The 24,909-nt window shown below is 60.4% G+C and overlaps 1 protein-coding gene across 3 annotated transcripts; it reads left to right on the top strand.

Annotated features, from left to right (window-relative positions):
* Positions 1-327: 327 nt before the first annotated feature.
* Positions 328-24,909, top strand: SH2D3C (SH2 domain containing 3C). 3 transcript variants are annotated; one of them, XM_075772233.1, is made up of 12 exons: positions 328-407; positions 2,527-3,166; positions 7,808-7,847; positions 17,903-18,031; positions 18,304-18,752; positions 20,534-20,658; positions 21,016-21,593; positions 21,837-21,952; positions 22,144-22,315; positions 23,054-23,165; positions 23,848-24,054; positions 24,201-24,909. In XM_075772233.1, the coding sequence occupies exons 1-12, from the start codon at positions 368-370 to the stop codon at positions 24,374-24,376; spliced, it is 2,784 nt and encodes a 927-aa protein (XP_075628348.1). In that variant the 5' UTR covers positions 328-367; the 3' UTR covers positions 24,377-24,909. The 3 variants fall into 3 exon arrangements, with proteins under 3 accessions (XP_075628348.1, XP_075628349.1, XP_075628350.1); XM_075772234.1 differs by lacking the exons at positions 328-407; positions 2,527-3,166 and adding an exon at positions 4,164-4,336; XM_075772235.1 differs by lacking the exons at positions 328-407; positions 2,527-3,166; positions 7,808-7,847 and adding an exon at positions 11,389-11,576.

Genomic DNA, 24,909 nt, shown 5'->3' with positions numbered 1-24,909 from the left:
GACCCTTGTCTGCAGGGCTGACACCCTCCTCCATAGAGCTGGCACCCTCGTCCCAGGGATGGCACCCTCCTCCAGGACTGGCATCCAGGGGTTTTTGGGTGTCCATATCCGCCAGGCATCCCCAAAACAGAGCCCCAGAAGTGCCCCCTGAGCAGCCAGGCGGGTGCGAGCAGACATGGGGACCACGAGGACTTGTGGGGATAGCGGGTGGGCGGGCAGGGGCAGGAGCAGGGCTGGGAGCAGATGACAGCACCGGGGAGGAAACACGAGCAAGCGATGAGAGACTGCAGGGCGGGCGTGCAGGCAGGAAGGGAGGAGCGGGCTTCACAGTTATAAACGGTTCCCGTGGCCTCCAACTAGCGCAGCCATGGCCGAGGGCCAGAAACGAGGGGGCTTCAAGAAGTTCAGTAAGTGTCTGTGGGACGGGGCGGGTGGGTGAGGGGGTGCTCACCTGGACAGCCTGGCTGGGAGGGGGGATGCATGAGAGGGAGCGTGAATGTGAACATGAGTGTGTGAGTGTGAGCGTGTGCTCACACGCTCCCTGGGTCACTACTGCTTAGGGAAACTTGGAGCCGAGATGGGCTCTGGTCTCGTTAGGGGTGAGGGGCTTTGGGGGTTTCCATCCCCACAGCTCGGGGTGAGCCCGGGTGCTGTTGGCTCAGGAGCTGGGAGCTGGGACTGGGACCAGTCTGCTGCAGCCCAGCCCTGCACTGGATGCTAGGATGCACCCAGGAGGATGCACGGGGGGGCTTGGGAGTCTTCACTCCCCAAATCACATGCTTCAGGGTGCACAGCTGGGGGTACAAGCCGGTGCCGGGGCGGGGGGTGGCCAGGCCCCCCACCCCAGGGTGCTCCCACAGCACAGGGACAGGGGTGACATGGAGGAACCGGGATGAAAGCCTGGGAGTGGATTCCCACCGGCTGCTCTCGGAGGAAGCGCTCAATACCCACCAGGACCGAGCTCTGCTCTTTCTCACAGACCTCGGGTTTCCCCAGAGCCCCAGGAGGCGGCTGCAGCGGCCTTCACCCCGCTTCCCAGCGCAGGAGCTGGCCGTTGCTCTCTGCATTCCTGCCGCGATGCTGGCGCCGAAGGGGGGGCCCGTCCCTCCACTCCCCCGGGGCCCTTCCACTGGCAAAGCCCACGGCCCTGTCCCAGCTGGGATTTTCCTTTGCGGCAGGGAGCAGAGAGATGGGGAAAGTCCTCAGCGTTGCCTTTCCCACCCCGTAGCAGCCCCGGGAGCAGCCAGCAACAGAGGATGCTTGGACTCCAACGGGATGTTTTACCCAAAGCAGTTTTGCCTTTAACTGCATCCAGGCCACGAGGTTTCTGCCATGCAGAAGGCTTTTTGGGCAGCTGCAGCCCCTTGCAGAGCCCTTTGCCCCATCCAGCTGCGCGGATGTCCTGTAGAACCCACGGATGGTGGCAGGAGCTGGGGGTCCAACGGCCGAGCAGCCCCTGGCTACCCAGTTCCTCCACAGCACCACCGCAGCGTGCCACTTCCTGCCTTCGCAAACTCGCTGTGCCCAGAGGGGAAGAGGCTTTGCAGAGCCCTGCAGTAGCATAAACATTGCAAAACCCTTGGAGGCACCTAGAGCACCAGAGCTCCGGCAGGGAAACGCTGCCCTGCAGAGCTGCGGCCACAGCCTGCTTCACCCCACGTGCCACTGTCCTCATGCCGGCACCAGCACCGGCCTGGGGTTGCACTGCAGCAGTGTGCAGAGCTGAGCTGGGACCGAGGTGTGAAATGCAAAGCCGCCTGCTGGGGTTATAAATACTTCTCTGGCGAACGCTTTGCACTCAGTGTTTGCAGGTGGCAGCTGGGAGCTGCAGGGATGCTACGAGGGGCTGAGCGCTTGGCTGAGGAAGTGGGGAAGTCATGTCCTGCCCGCAGCCGGTGCTGCCACGCGAGTGCCACCGAGCCCTACACCAATGTTCAGTTCCTGCTCCGCCGTGCTGGTGATGGATGTGCACGCATGGGCACATGGCCAGGCCCCCCCATCCCCTGGAGAGATGCTGTGTGTCCCATGCTTTCATCCTGGAGAGGGCAGGGGGTACGGCCCATGGGGCTGCCCCAAGGCTATGGGGATGGGCACAGCCACCAGCCCTGCCTGGAGTCCCTTGGGAGAAGCAGGGAGGCGGATGGTGGGAGGAAGAGATTTGAAATAATTTCTGTCATTGCCTGCTCACCAGAGCTGGGTGTTTCATCTTCCGCCCCTACAAACTGCAGTGGGGAAACGCAGCTGCTAGATTTGCCAGGGCACAGGGGATGTTTGCTCCCTGAGGGACCAGGACAGACCTCCTGGGGTCCTGGCAGAGACACCCTGAGCAGCATCACATACCCCAGGTCACAGGGATGTCATGCCAGGCTGGGACTGGAGATGCGGGATGCAACGGGGCTAACACCAGACTGCACCGTGGCACAGTGCCCTGTGCCCACCCCAACACAGGACCAGGGGCCCCGGGACCCCCACCATCACACCGTGCTGGCAGTAACCCCACACTCATCTCTCCTCTCTCCTTACCAGAGTTTTTCAAGTTCAAAGGCTTTGGGAGTCTGAGCAGCATCCCCCGCTCCTTCACCCTCCGGCGTGCATCCATGGTCCACAGCTCTCCCGAGAGCCTGGGGCCGGGTCTCCATCCTCCCCATGGCTTCCTGGAGGATCCCTTCGACAGCACCCAGGATGATCTCAACACTATGCCCAAGAGCCCCAGCCCCTACGCGCGGTCGTCGGACATGTACAGCCACATGGGCACCATGCCCAGGCTGAACCTGGGCAAGGCAGGGAAGAGCCTGGGCAAAGCCAAGAGTAGCCAGGAGAAAGGGACCCCCAGCAACAAAACCCTCCGGACAGCCCCATTCCCCAACCCCAAGTCTCCTGAGAACTCCAGCACCCCCGACCCATGCACAGACTCATCCTCAGCTGCTGGGGAAGCAGAGCAGGAGGAGGAAGAGGCTCCCCAGGACACCCTGGGGGCAGCAACAGCCAGGACAGATCAGGAGCCAATGGGGACCGTCTCCTCTCCTTCGACGGAGGCACCAAGCTCCAGCCCAGCCCCGAGCTCCAGCCAAACCCCAAGCCCCGATGTAGCAGTGGGAGCGGAGACCACCAACGGGGATCTGCTAGAAAAGGGGCAAGAGCATCCCAGCAAGAGCTCCCCAGACAGGTACGGCCACATTGGGTTTGCTCAGCCCTCCGCCGGCACCTCCCTTCTGCCCCTCCAGGGCAAGGGGAGGGGGCTGGGACACAGCAGGGTCCCTGCGGTGCTCCCCTCTCACCCGTGGTGCTGGCGGGATGCACCTGGCTGGCAGGATGGTACAGCCAGAGCACTCCACACTGCGGCCAGGTCAGTGGCTCCATGGGAGCGAGGTTTCCTGTGGGATATCTGCTCCCTCCCGTTTCCGGACAGGGTGGAAACATCTCGCAGCCCTGCTCAGCCCCGGCGTCCCTTTGTCTTGCTGGCAGCTCTGTTCCAGTGCCAGGACGTGCTGCAGAGACCTGAGACCTGCACCGTCCCAGCCCCCTCCGCTTCTCACTCTCCTCTTTTCCACCCCCTCCATCCTTCTCCCCCTCTTTAAGCAGCTCTGCCTTGCTCAAGGCACGGGGCAATGCCCAAAACCAGCCACCCCCACCCCATTTCCATTACCAGCCAGTAAACACACACACACACACACCCCCCCCCGGGCACAAACTCCCCGCTCCAGGCACAAAACCCACCCTCCGGGGGAATTTGGGGGCTCAGCCCTCTCAGGTGAGGGTTGGATTTTTTGGAGGGTTTTGACATCAGAATCAACAAGAGAGATTTTTAACCCCCTCTGCCCATCACCTGGGCGTCTGGGCATGAGGGTCCAAACGCATCCCCAGCCCAGCAGCGTGCATGGGACTGGGGGCACAGGCGGAAGCACCAACCCTAAATTCCTCCCCAAAATGAGTTCCCACTATACCACCCCTTTGCTGGCCCGACTCTCCTCTCTCCACACCCAGGCGGCCCCCGACCCCCCTGTTCCCCCTGCACCACCTTGGGGCGGGTGGCTCCTGGCCCCAGCGCTGAGTGTTTGGGAGGTCTGTGTGGCCCCGGGAACAGGGTGAGGAGGAGGAATCCATGCCGGCCACACATTCCTGCCGGCCGTGAAGGGAGGGCCGGAGGAGGGCTGGGACGGGAAGGAGGAGGGTCCGCCACCGCCTTACGCGCCCCAAAGTCCCAGCACTCAGAGCAGAGCAAGGCGGGAGAACGCCTGGGAGAGCTTCTCCCTGTCCCGCGGCAGAGGCGCTCACCAAATCGCACGGGACCAATGACAGCGGTGGGCAGGAGATTTCCCACCCTGGGACAGCGCAGGTAAGGGGTCCCGGCCCCCTGGCCACCCCTCATACCCCGGCATGGCGGAGGGGATGGGGAAGGAGAGGCTGGGAAGGGGCTTTGCTTGGGGCGGGCACAAAGGCTCAACACGGACGATGCTGGAGCCACTGCTCAGCCGCTGAGGCCCCTGGCCCGTGACGGCATTTGCTCGTGGAAAGAGCGAGCGCATCGGCTGCAGCTGCTGAAGCCACAGTCAGCCGCGACCTGGCACCAGGGGAGAGTGGCTCGGGGGCTGCAGCTGAGGGGACTTGAGGGGCTGAGGTCTTGGGGGCCGGTGGCACTGCCACGTCCTCTGGCAAGCAGAGACCCCTGGCAGTGGTGAAGGGTCCCCACGGAGGGTGTGTGGGACTCGCCCAAACTCTCTGTCCCCCAGAAACTGCTTAGGTTCCAGGCCAGCATGGCCGGGAGCCAAGCGGCAGGGGGATGTGTGTAGGTCACCTGTGTGTCTTGGTTCTGGGAAGTGGGGACTCAGGTCCCTAAAAATCGAGGGCCAAATGTTCTTTTGCATCATCTGGGGCTGCTCTGATGATCGGTGTAACCAGGCTATTTGCCAGGGAAACTGGGGCACGAGGGTGACTGGAGCAGAACTTTGCATTGGGGCATTTCTGCCCCTCCAAGCCCTGCTCAGAGCCCCTGCCTTGGTCCCTGGTTCAGGGAACAGCCGTCTGCCGGAGCCATCCCCATGGCTGGGCCCTGCTGTGGGGCAGGCGGAAGCGGGACCGGGATAGTGCTGCGCCACAGCCCTTCCTCCTGTGCAGGAACATCCCTGGGGACGGGGACAGTCCGTTCCCGTCAGGCCATGGCAGGAGCCAGGGCTGGCTGCCCAGCATGGGGCACGCCCATGCAGAGGGAGCAAAAGAAGCACAGAGGGGAATGAGCATGGCCCTGGGGCACGTTTTTGCTTGCCTCCCTCCCTGAAGCATCCCTGGTGAGGACAGACCCAAGGCAGGACGGGCTGAGGATGCCCACACACAGGAGGGACTTCTCAGGGATGCTCCTTGCAGGATCAGGCCCTCTGGGGCAGAATTGCGCTGACATGGGACAGGGAGCAGCACTCAGCCCGTGGTGGTGCTCGGAGCAAGGTGGTGGCCGTGACTCCGGCAGGGACACGGTGACTAACGGGAGATGACCCACAAGCAGGTCACAGAGCGGACGTGACTCGACTTCCCTCCGCATGAGGCCGTGTGTGAGGCACGGGAAACACCGCTTCCCGCAGGGCACTGGCAGGGCGCTGCCCGCAGCTGCTGACAGACCCCTCTGACAGCATTGCCAGCCAAAACCTCGAAGGAGGCAGCTCTGCAGAGGGGGAAACTGAGGCACGAGGTGCTCAAACATGGTTCCCCTGGGGCGCAGCCTGTACCAGTGTCTGAAGATGAGCTGGGCTGCAGACAGGGGCTGGACCCACACGATCACCCCGGATCATCCCCAGCAGCCAGCTGAGAGCTTGGCACATTTGCAAATCACTGTGATACCTTCCCAAGCCCAAAAGCAGCAGCCGCTCTGCCGAAACCTCCCTCCCCAGTGCCACCGCAGTAGCGCTGAGTCCCAGCAGCTCAGCCACGGCCGTGTTCCAAAGGCAGCCTTGGAATTTTTCCCAGGCGTTCGGCTGCCCCCAAAAATGCCGTTTCCTCCAGGAATGCACAGAACCAGGGGGGCTGCGGCCCCCGGCACCCCCCCCAGCCCCAGCTGCTGCCCATCCCCTGCACGGGGGCCTCCCCTGCCCAGGCCCTCGCAGTGTCTCCCAGCTGCTCCCATGCTCCCGATTTCCTGCCCAGAGGCCCCCCGTCCTCCTGCCGGTTTTTCTCACGGCTCTCGCAGCACCAGGCAGCTCTCTGCGGCCGTGTGAAAGGCAAACAGGCTGGAGAGGCAGCGCTGGGGAGGGCAGGCAGCCCACAGCTGCCCCGGGGAGTCTGTGTCTATCCCCCCTCCCAAATGCTCCTCTATTTTTTTCACCCCAAAAAAGTTTAGGCTTGATTTCCAGCCCCTTTTCCCCTTCCAAACTGGACAGCGGGGAATGCAGTTTCAGCAGAGTGGACTTGGAGAAGAGGAGTGGGGGGGGGGTTGCCCGCTGCAGGGATGGGTGCCTCGAGGGGCTCATGCCGACCTCGGCAGGACCCGCTGTAATGCCACAGGGCATGTCCAGTGGGACGATGTCTGGCAGCGGTTGCCTCTGCCATCCCTGCTTCCTTTTGGGCGACTGATTTCTGAGCCACCAGGCACCATCCCCAACCTGGAGGGAGCCCACAGAGGAGGAATTTGGCTCCCCAGGGATGCCACTGGTGTGGCTCCCGGTAGGGATTTGTGTGCAGGACCCCCAGCAGCTCCCAGTATGAGGTGGGGGTCCAGCCGTGGCTGTAGGCGCTAGGTGGAGTGAGGCAGGCTCCTGGCAAGGAAGGGACGTCCCGGGTCTGTGACACCCTCAGATTTGGTTATTTCTTAGTTGCAGCTGCCCTGGCTGCCTGCCATCCCAGGGCCCTTACTGCTGCCCCATGCTCAGGCAGGCGACCTCGGCAAGCAGTGGGATGTCCATGCTGAAACTTGGCGCTGGGGAGGTGACAGGTACTGGGTTCTGGTTAAAGAAGTCTGGATTTGTGTATATTATTCTGAAAGGCAAGACCTCAGGGTAGCACATCCCAGCTCAGGCTGTTACAGCCTGTCTCCCTTTGAACTCTGTTGCTCCCCTTCGACTCATCCATACAGACACTTACCTTGACCTTCAAGAGCACAAAAAGCAGTAGCAGCATTGCTACATGCTCAGGAAAGAGCATGAGCCATCTGCGTCCCCCATGAAATGATGGCAAAAAAGCTGCTGGATCAGCTGCGTCTCAGGGTTATTGGGTTGGTTGTCAGTAGGGCTGAGAGTGAACATCACCGAGGAGAACAGGAGTTTCTATTGCCTGTATGCTGGGAGGGAAGATCTTGCAGTCTCAGCCAGGGCATCGCAGTTCACCCCGGATTCAGTGGGAGTTTGATTTCTGCAGGGTTGCACGAGGTCGAGAAACAGTCAGAAACGCTTGTCCGGGTGGCATGTCCCAACAGCTGCCTGCTCGGAACGCAGCTCTGCCAGGGAACAGAGCACAGGGCCCCCCACCTCGGTATGCACCCCCAGGCACCATGACCCGCAGGGACCCCAGCCTGGCCACTGTGTCCCCCTGGCTCAGCTCACACGGTCCCAAGCCGATTTGGGGAGAGATCCTCTAAAAAGGCCTCATTCTTCCCTGATCGCATTAGGGAGGCTAAGCCCTGCACCAAGAGTGGGCACAGAACGGGCAGGAACAGCGCTGGGACCCTGGGAGCCTCTCCCAAAACCACAGCCGTGCTCTCAACCCCGTGACAAGGCAAGGGGCACAGACCCCCACTTGCCCCAGCTGTGCCACCACCACCTTTGACCTGACTGTCACAACTTACTGCTCCTTACTTACATATTTTTATTTTTGCCCTTCTTTCTAGCCACCACGATGGCCTGGAATCCGGCAGTGAATACGTGAAGGTAAGATGCCAAGCACGATCGCAGCCTGCCCCGGCCGTGTGCCAGCAGTAGAGGGGGGATGGTGGCCCCAGGGTTGGCCTGGTCCTACACCAGTGGGGTGCTCAGCTCTGCAACCCCCATCCCACCACCTCCTCTGGGCTCTCTCTTTGGCCCTGGAAAAAATTCCCTGCCAAAAATGGCGAGGCTGGGGGAGGCAGAGGAGACAGAAACCCTACGTGGTCCCCCCGATGCTGCTCCCACAGGAGCTGCTTATGTTTCATGCTCCTCGTCACTCGCGAATGCTGCAGACGCAGGGGCAGCCTCCTCCCTCTGCCCCCACGTAAAGAAACGGAAAGGTTTGAGCCACTTTCGTGGCTGTCACATGAAAGTTGGTGTAAATCTCTCCAAATCTCTTGCTTATCCTCCAGCAAACTATTAACATTCCTGAGGACTCTTCATGTCTGGCCAGAAATTCATTAGCAAGGCGCCTGGCTCTGGAGGAGAGCGGGCCCTTTTGCAGGAGGCTGCTAGCACGATGGGAGCTGGGCAGGCACAGAGGAACAGTGGCAGGGATGCTGTGTGGTTTGGGGATGGAGCACTGAAAATCTGCCCGGGTGGTCACTGCCATGCGATGGCCTTTGGGGAGTTTGAGAGGGGCTGGAGCCTCCTGAGTCCGGTTGCCCGATGGGGATGTAATGCCGCTGGGCAGATGTGGTTGTTGAGAAGTGATTTGAGGTCACTCAAGTCCGGCTTGGGTGGTGTAATTGGTACAGAGCCCTGGGGCTGGCAGAGCAGGAGCTCGCGGGGCTGGAGGTGGGAAACGTGCTGGAGCGATGAGGCTCTGACTGGGCTTTGTGGGTAGAGCCCTGGTGTAGGGAGCCTTGGGATGTGAAGGAAAGCTCCTGCTCATGCAGGCAAGTCCCAGGCTGAGGGGCCGAGCTGGATGGTTTCGGAGTGTTTTCCCTTGCTCCAGCAGTGGGTACACCCAGAGACAAGGCACATTTTATGGCTCGTTAGTTAATAGACTGAAACAACCTAGGTGTGGAGCAATGGATATGGCTTTGCCTTTGGGATTGAGTTCTTTTTGGTGAGCCAGGAGAACTCCCTACTCTCCCGGCAGATCCCAGACCTGAGCTAGCTGGCCTTTATTTCTCACTCATCCCCATGGTGTCCAGACACAGCCCGTGGGCTGTGATTTATACGCCACTTTCCTTTGGTCACGGAAGCAAATGACGGCTGCAGTGACAGCAGCTATTTTAGTCAAATGAGTAATTATCTGGAGTGTGAGCGACCAGGATGATGGGGGCACTCGGGCTGATTGCAGCCACCATGCCTGGCCGGGAGCCCACATCCCCATGTGACCAGAGGTGCTCAGCACCCAGCAGCATTCGGCCCCAGGGCCTGCGAGGATCAGGGTGGGAAGGTGGCTGCTGGCTGTTGTGCCTGGGATCCCTTGGGAGCAAGAGAGGACAGGGCTGGGACCCGCCACAGGAATCGGTCATTGCTTTGTGGCTGGGAGGGAGTTGAGCAGAAGAAAACACCACTGCAGGGGAGAGCGGAGGAAAGACATGAAGAAAAGAGGTGGTGAAGGACAGAGTCAGGAGGGGGAGAGGATGCCCTGCAAAGCCCTCGTGAGCAAAGGCTCATGGGCAGGTCTGTGTCCAGATGCGCACCAAAGAACCACCAAACATCAGCCCTTGAGCTTCAGCAACGAACTGGCCAGGGCCAACTCTCCCATCACCAAGCCTGCCGTGATTAGAGGTACAACCAGGAGCTAGGGAGGGTCAGAAAGCCAGGATCAATAAGCACTTGGTAATTAACATGCTTTAATAATAGCCTAAGGGTTGGTGTTTCCAAGCTGCCGGGCTCTGTTTGCTTACATCCCAGCCAACCTAGTTTGGTTGTCATGCAGGTGAAGGAGTTGCAGAACAGCATTAACCTTTGGGAGAGCAGCAGCCGATAAAGCTGTCTTGCATCCCCACGAGAGCTTGGTTGGAGGTTTTCAGCTTCCCCCTACGGAGGGGCAGCACAGGCACAGCTGGGGGGCATTGCCCCGCAGCACCCAACGAGGCTTCTGCTCACTGCCTCAGCGAGAGCCTTGGAGGGAAACCACAGAGTCATCGCGGAGGAGAAGCCTTGGCAGGAGGATGATTCACCGTCAGATCCTTTCAGAGCGGCGTCTCCCTGTGCGCTGCCATCTGGTCTGTCCCTCAGCCCCATGCAAGAGGAAAGGGCTCCCCGCCCATCCCAGCAGGGCTGCAGGCACCCATGGGACCCACGGGCACCTACTGCCTTGTGTTCCCCACCCACAGGCTGCATGCTGCCCTCCTTCCTCCCACGCCTCAGCCCTGTCCTGCTACAAACCCGCGCTGCACTCCCAGCTCCATTCTCCCCTGCAAAACCCAGGGCAGACCACGGGCCTAGCAAGCGCCTCCGAGCTCTCTTTGTTCTGCGCGGAGGAGCGGGGCTCGGGGGACCTGTATCTCATCAGCCCTCTCTGCTGCCTCCCTGCCTGGGGATGCGAGGGGCTCGTTTGAATTAATTAGCAGGGAGGCTGCAGGGTTCTGTTGTCAGCAGCAGCAGGAATACCTCTCCGAGCTCATGGCATCCACCTGGGCAGGGGCGCACCGGGAGGCATGGCAGTCTTTGGGCCAGGAGACGCTTTGCGGATGGGAGTGTCAAGCCCCCCGTTACCAAAGCATGGCCAAATCCAGGCCATGCTGGTGCGGGACAGACCTGGAGGGAAACCAGCTGGGTGCAGCAAGCAGGTGCAGAGCTCACTGCCGGGTGCTGGGGGAGCCCCTGCCCATCCCCGTGCGCAGGGCAGGGTGTCAGCAGTGGGTTCAGGCAGGAATTCTGAGGGTTTTTTCAAGAGTTAGGGCTGGAGCAATGCTCTGAGTCATCAGCACTGCCTCACACATCCCATACGTGAAACCATGGCCTTAATTAAACTGAAGCAGAGCCTTAATTAAACGCAACTCAGAGACGGCCTACGCGGGAAGCAGGCAGCTGGCTCCATGCCGCGTGAGGCAGGCACCGGTGTCTCCCCCAGGAAGGCGTCAGCGGGGTGGGGGTGAAGGAATACGGTGTGGGCGAGAGGGGACAAGGCTGCCCCTGACCTGTGTGCGTCACTGGGGAGGGCAGGTAGATTTGGGATGGGGAGATAAGGGGTGCTGGGTCCCTCAGGGGTGCCTGGTCCCCTCAGAGGAGCCAGTTTCTCTCAGGACACAGGCAGCCGGACTTGCTGGTTCCCCTCAGGGGTGCTGGTTCCCCTTGAGGAGCTGGGTGCCCTCAGAGGAACTGGTTTCTCCCAGGGCACAGGCAACTGGGGTGCTGGGTCCCCTCAGGGATGTCGGGTCCCCTCAGGGTGCAGACAGCCGGGGTGCCAGTTCCCCTCAGGGGTGCCTGATCCCCGCAGAGGAGCCGGTTCCCTTCGTGACACAGGAGCGCCGGGGGTGCCGGTTCCTCCGGGTTCCGCGGTGGCGGTGCGGGCGGCCCCGAGGGGCGGGCCGGGGCGGGCCGGGGCGGAGCTGCCGTGCCGGTGCCGCCCCCCCGCTGCCGACAAGGGATGAGGTAATCGGGGAAGCGGCTGAAATTGAAGCCCGGCGGCGGCGGCGGCAGCGGCGGTGCAGCCCGGGCCGGGGCAGCCCCGGCCGGGCGCGCCGCGCCATGACGGAGCGGTGCAGCCTGTGGAGCGCCCTGTCGGCGGCCGCCTGCTGCTTCTACCGCGGCTCCTTCATGCAGGTCCAGGTGAGCGGGGGTGGCGGGGGAACCCGGGGCCGGCGCGGCTGCCCCGCGCTCGGCGCAAAGACCCCGCGGGTGCCGCCGCGCAGCGGTTCCACACGCGTGGGGAAGGTGGCCGGGGCGGGGGACAGCGGGAGAGAAGGAAGCGCCGGGGATGCGGACCGACCCCCGGCCCCGCGCCCGCCGTGAGGCAGCTCCGGCGCTGGAGAGCGGGTGCGAGGGGGCGGCCTCCCCGGGGTCCTACCGGGGGGCCCCCCGCAGCCCCCCTGCACTGCCCCGCTCGGCACGGAGCTGGCAGGGCTGGGTACGGGCAGCGTACCTGCCTGTGTTTGTCAAGGAGGCAGCGAGCATGAGATGAGCCGAGCACCAGGTCGCGGGGTACAGCTCAGCCCCCTCCGCAGCCAGGGCCATAGAGCCAAAGCTGCCAGATCCCCGCCCCCCCCGACCAGCACTTTGACAGGCAGCACAAGTCTCTGAAGGGAGCCCTCACCTGCAGGTGACCTCATGAAGGGGAAGCAGTTAGCATCCCCCCAAAAGATGTCATGTGCTGGGAGCATCACTGAGCAAAGGAGAGACCAAGCCTGGATGAACACACAGCTCCTTGGCCTGGGTCTCTGTGTGTGCGCTGCACTGCACTGCTCAGGTCTGACTGGTGGGAGAAAGCCGGGATCCATCTGTCACCTGTCCTGTGGCACTTCCAGCACCACCACTGTCTGGGCACGAGTCTAGGTGTCCTATTTTTGGACTCTGGCATTCGCACAGGAGGGGCAGGGTGCTAGGAATTGGTTCCCTCATTTACCAAGTTAGAGAGCAAAGGTGTTTAGGATTGCAAGAGCCAAGCATGGTCTGAAGCAAGAGCTGTAGCATGCTGCAAGTTCGAAGGGAGCCGGCAGCCAAGAGAGCTGGCAGTCATATTCAATACTCCTGCTGAGCGAGGTAGGTGCTGAGCTTTAGAGATTATGCTGGGTAAGACAGAGCCCAGAAGCAGCATTTCAAGTCTTGTCATGATTGCGGCTGATCTCGGTGCAAAGCCAGGGATTTTGATTGCTAGTGGGGGCGAAGAGGGAAAAGCAGAAAAGCTTCTCCTGTTTGTCCAAAGGCCACTGAGCAACACAGGGGGATGTGCCCTAGCACAGCAGCCCTTGGCCGCACATCACAGCGGGTGATGGGGTGCTTTCAGCAAGCTGCTGCCAGAACAAGGGAAAGACAGGTGGGCGTCTGGCTCTCACACAGGGATGCGAGAGGGGATGGAGGGCACTCCATCCCAACCCCGGAAAGAGTTAAAAGTGAAGCCTTAAGTGCTCACCTGGCTCCACCAGATCTTTCACCATCTATTTGTGTCCAAGCGTGCCCAGCAAACACACACTGAAGTCCCCATGAATGACTGGAGCGCTTCCAGCTGACAGCCGCATCCCTGCTCACCGCCAATGGCAGTGCACCCAGCCTGGGAAGCACTGACATCATTTCTGGCCAATAGCAGCTCCGAAAAAGGATGCAGCAGCAGCCGCTGCTGCCGTCTTGGAGTGAGATAAGTAATATATAGATGGATGGAAATGTGTATATACACACACCCCATCACTGCACTGGAGACCCGCTCCCCCAGGGCAAGCGGTAACAGTGCACTCCGCCACCATACAACCTGGGGCACTTGTCCCACCTTAGAGTGCCCAGATGTTCCTAGCCATCAACCCCAGCTGCACCCCACCCCTGCCAGCCAGACATAATTGCTCCAGAGCTGCCACAAAGGAACACAGACAGGGGGAGAGGAGACCCTGTGGGTAGCCAGGACCGGTTCTAGGAAGGGCTTTGAGAGCCAGGACAAAGATCTTGAGTCAAGGTCTACCTTCAGTGGAGACTAATGGAGATGTGGGGTACCCAAGAGATGCTTTCAGTCACCCATGGAGTGGACAGATGGGCTGATGCCTTCTCAGAGGCCATGTAGATTCCCAGAGTCATTGCAAGACAGGACAGGAACAAGTGATTTCTTTTCCATATGGACGTAAAGATCATTAGCACAGGCTGGCTCACAACAGGCCATGCAGACCAAGAGCAAGCCTGTAACAACTTGAGGGTTGTTTGTGGTGGGACTTTCTCATTGTGGTCATGCAGGGTGGACTAACCATTCTTGGGTGGTACCTGGCAGCTGGACTGGTGAGCACAGCAGTCCTGCACCAGGCAGACACACGGACTGGTTCTTGAGTTTGCTGTGATGCTGGCTGTCTCTCAGGAAGGATGTTTGCTCTGAACCACTTCAGTGAAGTAGCCTGTTGCCACATATAGAGGAAGCAGAGAAGACCCGTCACGCAATTCTGGGGCTTTCCCCATACACCTGCTCCAAACAGCTTGTTACTCCATTTCCTCCCAGTTCTGCTTCCCAGGCCCCACATCTGCTCTGGCAGCCAGCGCAGGGGTGGAAAACTCCCGAAGCGGCTGGGATTTCCCTAGCAAGGGTCCCAGCACAGGGTGGGGAGCAGGAGGGAAAGCAGATGCGCTCGGTGCCCTGAGGTTACTCAGATGTTATCAGCAGAGGAGCAGGGTGAGCACACCTTGCTCTTCAAGCTGACTTCATCCTCAGCTGTGACTCCTCCAGATCTGGGAGGGGAGAGCAGGAAAGCAGCCTGCAAATCACTCCTGTTTCATAAGATTACCTTTGCAAGGAAAGCCAAATGCCAGCCTTTGAAACTCTCCTTACACCAGGCAGAGCAACAGCCGCTGTTTTACATGGACCACAGCTGTTGGCACCCTCTGTCCCCCCCCCCAGTTCTCACCCTTTTGCTGTCAGTTCCAGTCCTTGCCCCTTGGCTGGGACCAGAGGTATTACTTTCCCCAAGAAAGCAGCAGGGAGAATTGGGGAAGCGGGCAGGGATGGAGAGCCCTGGGAATTGCCTCCTCATGGGGGCTGCCCCATTGCACAGTGGCACCGGAGGACTCCCCAGCCCCAGGACTGCGAGACAGCCCATCAGGGTGCTGAACGTGATGGAGGAGCTCTCCTTTCTCCAGCCAAGCCAGCTTGGCTGCTGGTTGGGATTCCTCAAGCAGAGCTTGGCATCGTCTCTGGCAGCTCCTGAGCTGGTTTGTCTGGTGCGGCTGGTTTGGAGAACCGCTTTAATCCCCATTTCTTCCTGCTCATCTGGAAGAGGCCTTGGGGCTCTCCATGGAGGAGGCCAGGACCACGCAGCTGAGCTAGGTGCTAATGGAAGTCAAAGCTTTTACCCCCACACCCAACCCACTAGTATGCAAGACCGCATGTCAGGCTGTACATCTTTTGATGTCCTCTTGGCACAGCCGAGAGTGCCAAGCAGTGCCCTTTTCAGTGCGGCACTCAGACATCCGCTTACACGCTCCTGACAGCGCTCGGCTGGCCTGCGCTGCCTTGCCATGCCTTGCCAGCGCCCGCACCTCGGCACCCGGCCAGCTGGCAGCCCTGCGAGCCGGCCTCCTCCGAGACACACTACCAAGCGGAGCAGAGGAAAGTCGATCACTGCTGAAGGGTTCAGGGGCTGGAAGAAGCACATCCCTCCACGGCACGTGGGTCTTTGCACCAAGGGTTTGCAGTGAGCTCAGCTCCTGCACAGAGAGGCAAGCAGCCAGGTGATTTCAGCAGCAAATAGCGCATGTTGGAAGAGTGCGAGAGACTTGCAATGAGGACCAGTCCCCAGTCACATCACACCAAGGAAAAGGGCTCCCTGTCATCAGTCTCCCTGGCTATCATAGCCACACAGTCACTCCAAGCAGTGGCTTTTTGGTGGCCATACAAATCAGATGGGATCTCATTGCCCAGCCAAGGAGCCAAAGGGACAATGCCCTCCACATGGCTGGAGAAGGTGGCTCACAGCACCCTCCACTCACAACTGGCCTTCCTCCCCTCGTCTGCAAGATGCAAAACCTCCCTCGCCTTTCCCAAACCTCCTGTTCTCTCCTGCTAGCTTAGCACCTGGCTTCTGGCACGGATGCCAGCCGGCTGCTGCCCAAATCCAGGCTTGGAGATGCCGGGCACTGCTCAGCTGGGTTGGTGTTTGTTATCCTGCGCATTTGCCTGGGGAGGATTTGGGGGAAAAACCCAGATGTACAACACTGAGTAGAACAGAAGCTAATCCCTGCTCCGGGGGTGGCGGGGGGAGCACCGGCTCCAAACCGCTCCCGGCTGAGCTCCGACAGCTTTAGCCAGCTGGTTACCTGCATGGCAGAGGGCAGGCTGCATCTCTCTGGGGAGCGGTTCCTGCCGCCCCAGGCACTGAGCTGGGTTGGCAGGAGCCCCCACTCCCACACAGCCAGGAGAGGCTCCCGGGGGGGGGGGGGGGGGGGTCTCCTCCCTGCCCCGAGGTTTGGGGTGAGCAGTGCTGCAGGGAGGGTGCCACAGCCAAGGGTCCCCCGCTGCCGCTCAGCCAAACCAGGTCTGCTCGGTGGCAGCGGATGGGTTGTCATGGAAACGGCATCTGCTCGGCCTCAGCCCCCCCGGGAGGCAACCGGACCTCGGCAGCATCCGCCGGCTACCATTTATTTTTAATAGGGTTCAGCGGCACTGAGTGGCTTTGTCTCCACGAGGGCCCCAGAGCTGCAGCAAGCTCTCAGCTCCCCACGACCCTCGGGTCAGGAGGGGACAACCCACACGTCTCCTGGTTCAGGTCCCCGCAGCTCCAGCGAGCGGGACCCTCTCATGGGGAGGGTAAACATGGTCGGATGAGCACGTCCGAGTTCAGTCTGTACTGTTTTCCCAGCACCTTTTGACTCGACAGGAGTTGGGAAGGGAGGAACAGGGGCAGGTCCAGGCTGGTGAGGGCAAGCCCTGGAGAGCATGGTCCATCACACAGGCTCTTCGCAGCTTTCTTCCACCTCCCCAGGCTGGAGCAAGGTCCCCAGGACAGAATCACTGCCTGGTGTGGCTGATGAATGGAGTTACCACAGGGGATGGACCATCTCCCCTGGGGAAAGGGGGGGGTGCTGGGGTCAGGCTCTTGCTGAGGGACTCAGTGGAGTCCCAGGAACACCCCAAGAGCGGTGGTTACAAGACAGGAGAGCAGTGCAGTGCTCTACACTTTCCCCTGCTTACAACTGCTAGAGAAGCAGAGGGAATCGATATGGGACACAGAGGATGAGGCACTGGGCAAAGGGGTCAGCTCTGAGGCAAGTCCCCGGTGCCTTGGCATGAGGCTGCAGCCCCCAGTGCTCTGGGGAACACAAGGCCAGCCACGAGTACCAGCCTGCTCCTCCGGCAGTGCCAGAGCGGTGTCAGCAGGGTTTCAAGCCTGTGCCTGTCCTCTGAGATGCCAACAGCATCCCGCCCTAACAAGCGCCATGGCACCAAGGAGCTGGGCCAGCCTGCTGTGCCTCCTCACGCGGGCACTGCCACCGGAGGCCAAGCCACCGAGCCACCCTTGCTCACAGGAGCGGTGGGACACCCAGGCAGCCCCATCCAAGCTCCCCGGTCCACAGCAGTGACACACACATCTCCCTCACAGGACAGCATGTGTGCCTGGGATGCAGGGGAGGCCAAGTCATTAGTGCTGGCACCATGGCAGGGCTCATCTCAAAGCTGCCCCATTGACCAGGGGAACTGCCCTCACGTGAGGAACGTGCAGGAACCCCAAGCCTGCGCTTGCCTCCCTAAACAAGTGCTGGCTCCACCGTGCTGGCAGCTCAGCATCCTCAGCTGCCCTCTGGGAACACTGGTGAAGCATTGGGCAGAGAGCATGGCCAGCTCCAGCTGATGGGAGACATGACGCCATCCCTTATCTCTCTGGGGGGAAGGGAGGGGGCAAATTGCATCCTCCAGGCTCAGGTGCACCAGTAAAAGCTAATTTCAATGCAGAAGGTTCTCTTTACATTTGTCATTACTATTCATGCCATCATCAGGCTAAACACACTGAGTTAACCCTTTGGAGGAGGGACCACAGCAGATGGTTTGAGGAGGAATAATGCAGGTTTCCTCCTGGAAGAGTGCTTCCCACAGCAGTTCAGCCCTGGAGATGTTTGAAAGAGCTGGGGCAGGTTTTCTCCTGCCCAGCCACACTCAGCTCTGAGCTGGGGCAGAGGGACAGCATGCTGGGGATGGGGTGGTCAGGCACAATGGGGATGTGCCACCAGGAGATGAGGTGGTGGCAGGACCTGACCATCAACAGGCACATTACCCCACCGACATCCTTTGCCACAAGCAGTGATCCTCACACGCAGCTCTGAGTTACCTGTCCCCTAGAGACAGCTCTGCTCCTGGCGGGTGGCATCACCAGTGCAGTCCTCACACGGGGACCCAGCCAGCCCACCCCAAGGTCAGCCCTTCCCTCCCCAGGCTCTGCACTGCTGCACCAGCTGATGCTCTCTCCTCTCCTATACAGTTCTCCAAGGAGAAATATATCCTTGACTCGTCACCAGAGAAGCTTCACAAGGAGCTGGAAGAGGAGCTGAAGCTGAGCAGCACCGACCTGCGCAGCCATGCTTGGTACCACGGCCGCATCCCCCGGGAGGTGAGGAGGGGAAGGTGGGTGGCTCTGGGTACCCTTTGCTTGGGCTGCTCAGGGCAAGTGACCCAAGGCCACACAGAACCACCAGCCTGACCATCCAGGAAGCCTCCAGGCAAGGGCTTCATTAGCCCTGAGCTGCCTGGTTTTGCCACAGGAAATACCCTCCTGCGGCTCAGGGGCAAGGGGAATGAGCCGATGCCGCAGTGGAGCACCCACCCATTCCCCCAGTCCATCCAGCATGACCATGCCTGAACCACTGCCCTGTCCCCTGCCAGGTGTCAGAGAGCCTCGTGCAGAGGAACGGCGACTTCCTTATCCGCGATTCGCTCACCAGCCTGGGCGACTACGTGCTGACGTGCCGCTGGCGCAATGAGCCCCTCCATTTTAAGATCAACAAGGTGACAGTCAAGTCAAGCGAGGGCCATACCCGCGTCCAGTACCTCTTCGAGCAGGAGAGTTTTGACAACGTGCCCGCCCTCGTCCGCTTCTACGTGGGCAATCGCAAGGCCATCTCTGAGCAGAGCGGAGCCATCATTTACTGCCCCATCAACCGCACCTTTCCCCTGCGCTACCTGGAAGCCAGCTATGGGCTGGCCAACGGCAAGCATGGGGGACCCCACAGCCCCACCACCCAAAAAGGGGGGCACATCAAGAGGAGGAGCATCACCATGACGGATGGCCTGACAGCAGACAAGATCACCAGGGCTGAGGGGTGCCCGACCAGGTGAGCACACAGTCTCATCCCAATTCAGCTGGGCAGAGGACCAGTCCCTGGGAAAGATGTAGGGCCACGCTTGGTCCCTGTTCCCCGGGTGCAGGGAAGGGGTTTGGGCTTGGGGATGGAAACTTTCCCCACTCAGGTGCAGAGAAAGACCGGCAAAGGTACAGGGGGAGGAACTGGTACCCAGCTGGAACTGGGGTTTTCTGCCAGGCCAGTTGCCAGCCATGTTGAGCTACCGCAACAGACACCCAGCGAGCAGACATGACTTTACATTACAGGCCAGAAGCCAGAGAGTGTTTTACAATCACTCAGTGCAGGATTACCAGCATGTCAGGGCTTGTCAGAGCCAGGGAGCTGAGCTTTCCCAGGCAGATGCAAGGGGAGAGCCAGTTCCAGCCATGAAGAGGGCATTTATTGATTTGTTTTTGAAGGGCCCTTTTAGTTTTAGAGCCCTTTCTGTTCAACTGGAGCATTTACAAGGAGTTACCAAGCAAAGCTGAAAGCCTGATGGGCAGGAGGACACCAACAGAGCTGTGCTGACAGGGGTCCGCACAGCCCCCAGATCTCAGCCTCTGCACAGCTGATCTGCTTATGTTAACCTTGGAGCAGTTGGGCTTCTCTGGAGGTGGAGAAGGAGATCTCCTTCACATGGCTTGCTTTCAGCAGCCCCAGGCTGCCCAGAGCCTGGCAGGGAAGGCAGAGTCACACATACATCCTCACGTGCAGCAGCCGAGGGGGGACCCATCTAGTCCTGCCTCCCCAGCAGGACATAGCCTGTCCCACAGCCTGTCACTGAACCAAGATGCTTTCTCAGTGCCCCAACCTTCTCAGCCCAAGGGCAGGGCGAGAACGTGCCAGTAGAAAACAGGCAACCAAGTGTTATGGCAGAGAAAAGGAAAACACTCAGACTTCCAGGAGAGCATATGTGTTTCCAGAAGAAGAGCCCAGATCCATCAGTCTTTCCTCACCACTCACATTTTCCCCAAACCCCTTATCATCACCACTGCTCTCCCATCCTCCTCCCACTGCAGTGCTCAAGACTGAACACATCACAGCAGCCCAGCCCTCACCCGTGGCAAGGAGAGCAGTGAGTTACCTGCCATGCTTCCCTGCACTCAGCACCTCCCAGACACAGCATCCTTTGCAGCACCATTGACACACAGTATTTGCATCAGGCCACAACTGCTGCCCCACCAGCACAAGACCTCCCTGCTTGCTGTGCAGCTCCTTGAGCACACACGCTGCAGCTCTCCAACCCAGACACCTCACTGCCTGCATCAGGCACCTGCTGGGCTCCAGGTCTGACTTCCAGGTACTTTCCTAAACTTCAAGTCAGAGCAACAGCTCACCTAACCATCCCAACACAGCTCTCAGGTGAAACTAGAGTAATACACCCAGCATCAGATACCACCCTGCAGTACAACCCTAGAACAGTACCCCCCCCCCCAACTTCTTTGCCAGAGCCACTTCCCCACAGCACTCTGGAGCCAGCCCAAGCCCTACCTTGGCATCAGAGCATCCCTCTCCCCTACTCCAGATGACCAAACTCCCCAGAGGTAGGGCTATCTCTGCTTTATATAGGTACTGACCCCAGCTGCCTGCAGGGACTGCTTGCTCAGTGCTCCAGCTGAGCTCATTATGGGTTCAGCTCGTTAAGGGTAGTTGTGGAAGGAGGTGATGACCTGAGGGAAAGGGATGGGGCAGCCAACTCTCATCCCAGCCCCTCTGCCCTTGCCTGGGCCCTGTTTGCAGGGACTAACCTGCCCCATCTGCCCCCTCCCCAGCGTGTCCCTGCCCCACCACAGAGACATCATTCGCAACTGTGCCGTCAGTGTGGACCAGATCCAAGACCTGCACTCCCCAATGTCCCCTATCTCCGAGAACCCAGCGTCACCCGCCTACAGTACAGGTAGGCATCGCCCCCCCATCCCAGTGGGGACGTGGGTCAGGCTGGATTTGGCATGGGTGTGATGCAGGGACCCGGGGAGGGGGATGGAGCTGGCTGACAGCCCCTGTGTCACTCCCTACGAGTGAAACCCTGTCTGGCTCTTTGCACAGCAAAGAAAACTGTCCTGACAGAGGGCTTGAGCTGAGGATGGGACCTAGCCAGTCCTCAGCTGCATCATCATCCAGCTGTCCTGGGACCGGCTGAACCCATTCGGGCAGCTTTTCCCGAGCTCCGCGTCCCCAAGCTGCTGCATCCGTGGTCCCTCTGTGTATGCGTATCTCCAGGCTCTAATAACAAGGTCTCTCCTGTTCCCTGCAGTTACACGGCTAAAGCCACATGCCTGCCAAGCAGCTGGGATTGCCCCGGCCTCTCCAGTCATAAGAAGGTCCAGCGAGCCCCAGCTGTGCCCGGGGAACAACAGCAAACCCCTGCCAGACCCTGCTCACAGCACCCACTCGACTCCCTGCCATGGGTATGCCCGCGCCTCCCCCTCTCCCTCCGTGAACAGCTACAGCGACCCGGACACGGGCCATTACTGCCAGCTGCACCCCACCTCGCCCATCAGCAGAGACCGGCCAGCTCATGACATCAAGCAGCTGCCAACAAAGAGCTATGTGGAGAGGCTAAAGGTGGAGGAAGGACAGAGAGGGACTGTGGAGAACGGCTCTGGGGAAGCAGAGGCAGGGCAGAGGCTGAAAGGGGAGCTGGACTTCCTGGGCTTTGTGCCCCCCACCATGGAGACGACCTCCTCTTTCAACCCCGTGGCCTTCCAGTCCCTGCTTATCCCCCTGGAGAACAAACCCCTGGAGATGGCTGTGCTCAAGAAGGTCAAAGAGCTGCTGGCAGAGGTGGATGTGAAGACGCTGGCCAAACACATCACCAAAGTGGACTGCCTGGTACGGCCAGGGCTGGGCGGGAGGGACGGGCACCGCCACCCTCCAGTTGATCCAGGTTGGCGGGGAATCGGAGTATCCCTGAGCATCGGGACACCCCCGAGCATTGGGGCGTCCCTGCTGGGCTCTGCCACGCTGTATCAGCCAGGGCAGGCAGAGGCTGGGCTGTGGCGAGAGGCTGCCCAAGGCCACTTCAGCCTCTCCTCAATTAATAAAGGTCTAATCAGCTCTCACCTTTCTTGCCAGGTTGCCCGGATATTGGGTGTGACAGTGGAGATGCAGCGGCTCATGGGGGTGAGCTCTGGCATGGAGCTGCTTACCCTGCCCCACGGCCACCAGCTCCGCCTTGACCTGCTGGAACGGTACGGCACCGCACGGCAGAGGCAAGCCCACCGGGCTCCCCTGCACGGCACAGCCTGGCTCCCCTGGGGTGTCCCCAGCTTGGCACAGGGGCTCCCACTGCACCTCCTGGGGTGGAGGAGCCCCCGGCCAGCCCCAGGCGCATCCCCAGCCCCCCCACGCTGACCCCGCTCTGCATCTTGCCCCACGGCAGGTTTCACACCATGTCCATCATGATCGCCGTGGACATCCTGGGCTGCACGGGCAGCACAGAGGAGCGGGCGGCCCTGCTCCACAAAACCATCCAGCTGGCCGCCGAGCTGAAGAGCACCATGGGGAACATGTTCAGTTTTGCGGCTGTGATGAACGCCCTGGAAATGACACAGGTACGGGGATGCTCCCTTTGTCCTCATGACCTGGGGTCAGTCCCCCCACCCAAAACATCCCTCCTGGTGTCCTGCAGCCTCCGACACCCGTTGGGGTGGGAGAAGGGGGAAAATGCCTCGGGAGAAGTGTGGGGCCACATCTGCCAGGGTGTAAGCGGAGAAGGGGAAGAGCCGTTCCCTCTGCAGAGCAGACAGCCCAGGCCTGCCGGGATCTCATTGTTTTTTGGTGGTTAGGCTTTTTGTTTTGTGCTGGGCTGTGTTCCTGGTAGGAAATGAATCTGCCCTCCGGTACAATACAAATCAGTCTCAAGGCTGTGGCAGCAGTGTCTCCGGGCCACACTGCTCCCTTTGGAAGATGAAAGGAGATTAAAATTCAATTTTAAATCAAGTCCAGCTGGGAAGTCTTGCTTCCTGCCTGCACAAAGGAGGTGGAACGGCTGCCCCCTCCCTGCGTCTCATCTTCAAGGCCGCTGCAACGCGGGGAAGCTGCTGTCCTGGGGCACAGGGAGGGGGGAGAAATCCTGAACACAGCCTCGGTGCCAGGGATGGGCCGTGTCTGGCCATGAGCGCTTGTGGAGACAGCTGTTTCGGGGAGCAGCAGACACCGCTGTGTGCAAGGCTGGGGGCCATGGCTCCGGGGCCAGGCCATGCCCCCCTGGGAGCACCGGGAGCCTGGGGCTCAGTGCCCCGGGGGCTGTGCTGCCCCCAGCACCCTCCATCTGCCCCATCCACTTTCAGATCGCCCGGCTGGAGCAGACCTGGATGGTGCTGCGGCAGCGGCACACAGAGGGTGCAATCCTCTATGAGAAGAAGCTCAAGCCGTTCCTGAAGAGCCTGAATGAAGGGAAAGGTAACAGGAGCAACTCCCCTTCTCTCACCTGCCTGCTCCTTCCCGCTTTGTCTGGGCACAGCCTTGCTGGAGGGGGACGCATTTGAGAGCTCTGACCATCTCCCAGCCAGTGCCAGACGCTTCCTCTCTGGCTGCTGAACCACCCCAGCACCCGGCAGGGCCCGTTTGGCCTCGGCTGCCCCTTCCTTCCCAAGGAAGCATTTCATAACTAAATAAAACCAGTGGCTGGGCACAAAAACAACTCAGCTGAGCCAAACCCTCACACTCGCATGGTGGTGCATGCCAAGCTGAGGGGACAGGGTGGCCAGTTGGGAAAGATGAAAAGCCATGTCTCTCCAACACCCAGCGCTCTGGGGTCTGCAGACCTGCTCCCCATCGCAGCCCTGGGAAACGTGGATGCAGCCTGAGCAGGGACAGCAGCGTTCCCCTCCCAGCACAACCAGAAAGCCTGGCTGGGAGGAGCTGGTGTTGAACAAGGCGATGGCCCCAGGCACAGCAATCGCAAAGCCACCGCAGCTGCTGTACTACAGCTGAGCCTTAAAGCCTCTCCCAGGAGCACGGTGGCAGCCCAGCTTTGCAGGGCTTTGTGGCCACACGAGTGCTCCACAGGGCCGGGACAGATGGGGAGGGGGACTCGGGCACAGAGGGCTGCGCAGGGTCCTCAGAGTGCTTCTCTCCGCAGAAGGGCCACCGCTGACCAACACCACCTTTCCCCACGTCATGCCCCTTGTGACTCTCCTGGAGCGGGACGAGGCTCTCACGGACAGCCTGGAGCCCTGGGAGACGACCGACAATGGCGTGGAGGTGGTCATGGCCCACCTGGAGGCGGCACGGATGGTGGCCCACCATGGTGGGCTTTACCACACCAACGCTGAGGTGAAGCTGCAGGGTAAGCAATGGGATGGCAGATCCCCTTTCCCTCCACCGCATTCCCAGTGTGCAGCTGGGTCAGCTCCAGCCCAGCACTGGCCGGAGCATCCCATGGGAGCAGGGTCCCTGTCTCATCCCTGTGGGACTGAATCTCTCTCCCTGCAGGTTTCCAGGGCAGAGCGGAGCTGCTGGAGGTCTTCAGCACTGAGTTCCAGCTGCGGCTGCTCTGGGGCAGCCGCGGGGCCGAGAGCAGCCAGGCCGAGCGCTACGAGAAGTTCGACAAAGTCCTCACTGCCCTGTCCCACAAGCTGGAACCAGCGATGCGCTTCAGTGAGCTGTAACCCCCCTGGACGCTGGGAGCCCTCTCCCAGCTCCCAGCCTGTTCCCCCCCATGACTGTGGGGCAAGGGATGGGGCCAGGCACCTGGCACCAGGAGGAGGACAGATAGCCCAGAAAGGTGCTGGGGCACAGATCAGCAATTCTGGGACAAAGAGGAGGAAAAACAACCACATCCCATCTACCACCCACCTCCCTGGGACACGAGGCGTCAGGGGGTCCACACCACTGCCCTGAGGGACAGCGTCTGGGCCGGCTAGTGCTGGCATCCACCATCTGCCCCACCAAGGCCTGTGACTACACGGTGCCCCTCACCTCGCCCTTTGGTTTTGTTTCTTTTCCATCTCCGTCTTGCTCACAGCCGCCGGATCCCGCTTGTAAATACATTTTCACAATCACTTCTCGATGTACAGACTTGTGAAGGACGGTTCTTGTTGTACATAATTATGCTCATTCATTTCGTCTTGTAAATACATGTACATATCTCATGGGTTTTGTTCTTACCTACAATAAACTTTTATGCTGTTCCTCAAGGGGA

This window comes from Balearica regulorum, chromosome 20, assembly GCF_011004875.1.
Source record: "Balearica regulorum gibbericeps isolate bBalReg1 chromosome 20, bBalReg1.pri, whole genome shotgun sequence".
Lineage (NCBI taxonomy): Eukaryota > Metazoa > Chordata > Aves > Gruiformes > Gruidae > Balearica > Balearica regulorum.
This window is presented reverse-complemented; position numbering and strand designations above follow the sequence as displayed.

Coding starts and splice junctions, on each gene's coding strand:
- SH2D3C (XM_075772233.1), top strand. CDS start 368: ATGGCCGAGGGCCAGAAACGAGGGGGCTTCAAGAAGTTCA. Junction 18,753..20,533: donor GCTGAGGGGTGCCCGACCAG/GTGAGCACACAG, acceptor CCCCCTCCCCAG/CGTGTCCCTGCCCCACCACA. Junction 23,166..23,847: donor GAGCCTGAATGAAGGGAAAG/GTAACAGGAGCA, acceptor TTCTCTCCGCAG/AAGGGCCACCGCTGACCAAC.